General features: G+C 42.0%; 1 protein-coding gene across 2 annotated transcripts; it reads left to right on the top strand.

Annotated features, from left to right (window-relative positions):
* Positions 1–2857: 2857 nt before the first annotated feature.
* SMIM30 (small integral membrane protein 30) lies at positions 2858–5678 on the top strand. Of its 2 annotated transcripts, XM_069107049.1 has the most exons (3): positions 2858–2997; positions 3325–3403; positions 4744–5678. In XM_069107049.1, exon 3 carries the CDS (start codon positions 4790–4792, stop codon positions 4973–4975), a length of 186 nt encoding a protein of 61 aa, XP_068963150.1. In that variant the 5' UTR covers positions 2858–2997; positions 3325–3403; positions 4744–4789; the 3' UTR covers positions 4976–5678. The 2 variants fall into 2 exon arrangements, with proteins under 2 accessions (XP_068963150.1, XP_068963151.1); XM_069107050.1 differs by lacking the exon at positions 2858–2997 and having other exon boundaries at positions 3216–3403.
* The last annotated feature ends 278 nt before the right edge of the window (positions 5679–5956 follow it).

Here is a 5956-nt window from a genome sequence, read left to right as displayed (position 1 = left end):
TGTGAGCCCTCACCGTCCAACCCCCTTTATAGTTTCTGGAACATAGAAGGTGCTTACATTGAAGAGATACATATACCAAAGGTTCTGTTATCCCATCAGTGTAAATAATCTCTGCAGTGATGCAGATCTCAACCTATCCATGCCTGTCTATCCTGTGGATCTCATCCAAGACTTCCCATAAGTTCACCAAAGGGGTTCCACACTCAGCAAGGGCCTGGAGGAGCTGTCATCCAGTTCTCCTGACATCACGATGACATTATATATAAGCTGGTTAATCCATAATCTCCCTTCCCTCAAACCATCTGGTTTTTTTTAGTCATACACTTCTTTGATAACATCTTTTCCACTGTTATTACTATATGATTGCTTATTTGTAGAATTGTGGAATGAAAGATATTTCAGAGGACAGGCAATCTCATTAAATGTAGTTGGACTTCCCCCTCTATTTAAAAAACAAGGATTCCTGTATTAAATGGGAGGATAGTTTGGAAGACCTGCAAGACCTCTCAATTTCACAATCTTATGATATAAGTGTCCAATGTGTGAAATACCAAAGGTGTTAAAGGAGTTCAGAGGAGAGAATCATCACTGAAGAATGAAGTAGGAAAAGGGGTCCATGGAGGAAGTGAAATTTGATCTGGACTTAATATAAAGAGAGAACTGAAATGAAAAAAAAAATTGATTTTTGAGAGGCATGTGTTTTAGTGTATAGAGTGCGAAGCTTGGGGTCAGAAAGAATGGGTTCAAAATTTACTTGTAACACTATTTTTGTTACTGGAGAAATCATTTAGCCTCTATGTAATTCAATGAAACTCCCTAGAAATTTTATCTGCTGACAGAGTATCCCCACAAGAAAATCATAGATCTTTCCTATAAAATTAATTTTATGTTGATGGTTTAAAAGAAATTAAACCCATAACACTCCCAAATAAATAATTAGGTATAGAATGAAGTTTTTCAAAACCAGATTGGTAATTCCTGTTGTAACCTATCAATCACTGATTCAGGAAATTGAAGAAAAAATATTAATACTAATACAGTACTGTTATTTAAGCTCAAGTCTTTGAGAAACAATTTTATTTCATTGAACATTAATCTACCATTCAAGCGATTCTAGCTTGGAGAAAGATGTACAAATTAGTATGGTTCCCTATGACTGACCTCTACCATGACTCTCTGTCCCAGGAAAAAATATTTTTTTCAGGTAACATTTGTAAGAATATTGTAGAAAGAAAAGTTATCTTAAATAATGAATAACGATTCCAAAATTAAGCAACCCAGTCATGATCTCATTCCTCTTGGAACACTCCAGAAGTGAAATAAAATAACTGCCCCCATTCCACTGATATCTTCTTATTCCTTCATTAGTGGAGATGGGTGTGTCCTAGGTGTATGAAGGCAAAAACCAAGTTACTACCTTTTTTATACACTTTTATACTTTGTATACTCTCCTTTCCAGGGGCTTTTCCAAAGAGGTTAGAAAGAGCTTTTGAGAAAAATATAATTTCTTAATATTTTCTATAGAAACTTTTAAAAAGTTTTCAATATTCTTCCACAAGCTTATCGTCAGTATACTAAAAATCACTGAACACTGTAATTGAAAGGGCACGTTAGACTTCATCTAGTCTGGCTCCTAGGTTCCAATGCCCAAAACAATGATGCATATCTGAAATTCCCTGCTTTTTTTGTTTTTTTTTTTTTTTCAAAATTCCAAGGGTGACATCAGATTCTATAAAAACCCTAGGAATATAAATTGAAACCACTCCAACAATAATAATCTCCAAGTACTAAGTGACTGGTAGAATTAAAGGAAAAGTTCATAGAGATTTAGAATTCAGAGATCGGGTTTAACCCCCTTATTTTACAGAGGAGGAAACTGAGACTTGGTGATCTAGTCAGATCTCAGGCATTCAATTATCATCTTTATGCAGATGACTCTCAAATCTACTACTCCAATCTTCAACCTCTTGACAAGGATGTCTTGAGACACCTTACACTCAACATAGTCCAAACTGAACTCATTCTCTTCCCCACCCCACAAATGCTTAAGTCTTCTTTTGGTATCCCCAGTGACTAGATTAGCATGGCGCCTGGCATGTAGTGGGCCCTTAATAAATGCTTATCGAAATAAACTCCAGAAGATCCCTTTCACCTCCGGGATTAAACACCAAAACCCTGTGCTTGGCATTTATCACCTGCAGCCCCCAGCCCTTTTGCCAGGCTCGCTCAGGGCCAGCAGCGCCCCAAATTCTCGACCCTATGTCTGCTCCAGGCATCTGGCCCTCCTGCCTGGAATACTCTCCGCCGCATTCCGGACTCCTGGATTCCTTCAGGTCGCGGCTAAAACCTCACCTTCTCCCAGGAAGCCCTGGCCTGCTCTCTACTCCAGGGCTTGCCCTCTACTCCAGGGCCTGCCCTCTGCGCGTGATTTCAGTTTATTCTGTATAAAGCGTGTCTGGATATTGCTGTCGTTTGCTGGCCGTCTCCCCCTTTGGGCTGTGAGCTCCTTGAGGGCAGGGGCTGCCCATGTACCTCTCAAGCTTGGCATTGTGCCTGGCACACAGAAGGCGTTTAATAAAGGCCTGCTGACTTGACTTCAACTCAAGTCAAATTATTCTAATCATCATCTAATATCATCTAATTATCAAATTATTCTAACTCCCCCTAACAGCTAACTGATCCAGCTAGCCCCCAAAATGGCTGTCACTTTGTTCCCGAGAATAAAATAATTCATTGTAAACGGTTCTCATTCCACAAGCTCCTAGAGGGAGAAGGAAGAGGCGGGGCGTGAGAGGGGTAGGAAGCCAGGGAAGGTCTGGAGCATGGCAGGAGCCGCAGGCCACTTGAATTGTGGGAAATGTAGTCTCACGAGGTGGCCTTCCTCTTTAGCCTCATTCCTGTAATGGCTGCTTCCTGCCGGGTAACGTGAGAGGCTGGACCCCAGGGACCCGAAGCTGCTGTCGCCGCTGCCAGTGCGCTGGTTACCCCTCGAGAAAGGTAGCTCTGCCCCCCCTGGGAGCCCTGAAGATAGCCTTGAATGCCGAAGTACTCGGCTGACACGCACGCAGGTTCATTTTGGGCCTTGACTGGCGTTTGGATGCCTCGCATTAGCTTGAAGTCCCTAGTTCCTGGGCTAGGCGAGGTGGGTCGGGGGGCGGAGGAAGAGGAGAAGGTTTGGGTTTTTTCCTTCTTCCTGCTGGTTTCCACGCCCTCCCGTCCAGCCCGCCCTGCCGGGGGTTCCACCTTGAACTAGTGATTTGATCCAAAGAGAAAAGGCAGGGGTGTGCTCAGAGATTTAATTGTGTGACTGTTTCCTGATAATAGGCACGTCCAGGGAAGCCTCTGGATCCTTCAGCCTCCAAGGAGCGTCTGCGCCTTCCCTGGTGGATAGCCCGGCTCCAGGGTAAGTCTTAGCCATTTCACTAAGTCTGAAGGCCCTGGAATTTATTTTTTTTCTGGCCACAGTGAGCACGGAAGGGTGTGTGAAAATTTTGATTTGTATACGTGAAAGCACAGCTTTTTCTTTAACTTTTGAGCTCAAAAGATCGTCCACATGGGTAATCTAACGCACTCCTCTCGTTTTACAATTGAGTAAACTGAGGCCCACGAAGGTTAGGAGACATGGCACACAGTGCACACTTTGGACTTTGGGCAAGTCACTTAATCCTGTCTGCCTCAGTTTCCTCATCTGTAAAATGGAGATGATAATAGCACCTACTTCCCAAGGGGGTTGTGAGGATCAGATAAGATAACCTCCGTAAGCACCTTGCACAGTGCCTGGCACATGCCATATAAATGTTAGCTCCTAGCAGCAGTGCTAGTCCTGGCTGTAGCAGTACTTTTACTGTTAAGTTATGTCTAAACACCCCCTGACCTCATTGGGGGTTTTCTTGCCAAAGATACTGTGGTGGTTTGCCAGCTCATTTTACAGATGAGGAAACTGGAGCAAACAGGGTTAAGTGACTTGCCCAGGGTCACACAGTAAGTGACTTAGCCTGGATTTGAAGTCAGGCCTTCCTGAGTCCATACCCAGCATTCTGTCCACTAGATGCACTTCCTAGCAGCCCACTAGTAGTAATGACAGAGACACTAATCAAACTTAGATCTTTGGACACCAAATTTTTACTTAGCCGTTCAGGGCCTTGACTGCCCACATTGTAAAATGAGTGGATATGGCTTCTAAGTTCCATCCCCTTCCTGCTCTAGAGCTATGAGGCACAGTGTCTGATACGTGGTAGCTGCTAAATAAACATTAATTGATTGATTGATCGGGCCTATGATTTCAAACCAGCATTCTTTCCATTTCACCATGCTGCCTCTCATGTCGCTGTAGGCAACTTGGTGTTACAATGGAGAGAGCAGTGGGCCTGGAGTCAGGAAGACCTGATTTCAAATCCAGCCTTAGATACTTTTAACCCCCACTCTGGTCAAGTTACTTAACTTCTGTTTGCCTCAGTTTCCTCAACTGTAAAATGAGGATAGTAATAGTATCTACATCCCAGGGGTGTTGGGAGTATCAAATGAGATAACAATTTAAAGAGCTTAGCACAATGCCAGGCAAATAGTAAGCATTTTAAGAAATTATTGTTACCTTCTTAACGCCCTTAACTTTTCTTGGGCTGTTGTTACCTAAGTTATTAGCACAGCATGTTATCTTCCACAGTTGCCTTATAATTTTTGGGAAAATGCCTACATGTCTCTTTGCCTTAATGGTCCCTTTTTCTCCCCTTGTTTGTTTTGTAGATACTAGCCTTGATTATTTTCCTTCAGCCCTCAAGACCCAGGCACCATGGCCTCAATTGGTGATCTCTCCAAAGTGTTCCTGGTCCTCCTTTCCCTGCTCTGTATGCTGCCTGTTGCTGAAGCAGTGGAAGCTGGAGATGGCATAGCACTTCTGTTGGGCATGTTTCTCAGCCTTACAGGCATCTGTGCCTGTTTGGGGATATATGCCAGAAAGAGAAATGGACAGATGTGACTTTGTGGGGGATGGGGACTCCCGAGTCAAACATGGACCTGAAAACCTTTCTTTGTTTAAGATTTCAAACTGAGAAATCAGTTTCTTAAACATCAGGGTCCAGATAGTAAGCATATGGTTATTTTCTGTTCCTTGGAAGATGTTGCCTTAAAATGTAAAAATTGCTTTATGTAAAAATGGAAGGCGGGGTCATTTTATTCATGTTCAGTATAAGCCTCCTGGTTCACCAGTGTGAACATTGGCCAATAACTTGTGAGGGCTGAAGGAAGGGGTGGAGGGTGCTGTCAAAGAAATAACTATCATTTAACTTAAATGATGTTTCATGGCCCTGGAGTAAGGAAGGTATAGGAAAAAGGAACTGCCTGTTTAAAATTGTTGGATGTCGGCTATTTTCTGTACCCTAATATTAAGAAAAATGCTACCCAAAGAGGAGTCAAGGAATCCTGATTCTGTATTTATATCAAAAAATTTGCTTAGTTTGCAGCCCCAGATAAATACTACAATTCAACATAAAGTTCACCAAGTAGGCATTTGGAAGTTTAGCAAATTCTTTCTAAGGAATTTAGAAACATGAATGTTACTACATATTTGCTATTTAAATAAAGGAAAGGTTTAATGTTAAAAAAAAAAAAGTTTTATATTGACTCCTAAGCAACTCTGTGAAGCACATTAATATAAACATTAGACTGCTATGCTAACAAAATGAATACTTGTGTTTGATTTCATTTATTTGGGGATGTTTGTTATTTTTAACAAATGTAGACCATGGGTTAAGTTTTCCTTCCATTTTAGCCTTGAGAAAAGAATCCTTGTCTTGACTGACTTAATCAGAACAAGCTGACTTGACTGAACAGAACTGACTAGAGACATTATGAGAGATGCCTTGGGGAAAAGTCCACAGCAGCTGTGAAGAGAAGGTGCCGCTAGAAAGAATGATCCAGTAGCTCTGGGCAGTATCAAAGTGATTGAACAAATGGAGTC

Source organism: Petaurus breviceps, unplaced genomic scaffold (assembly GCF_028583685.1).
Source record: "Petaurus breviceps papuanus isolate PSGF00001 unplaced genomic scaffold, PetGlider_PUasm1.0 84, whole genome shotgun sequence".
Lineage (NCBI taxonomy): Eukaryota > Metazoa > Chordata > Mammalia > Diprotodontia > Petauridae > Petaurus > Petaurus breviceps.
Note: the sequence above shows the minus strand (reverse complement) of the source record. Positions and strands in the feature narration are given on the sequence as shown.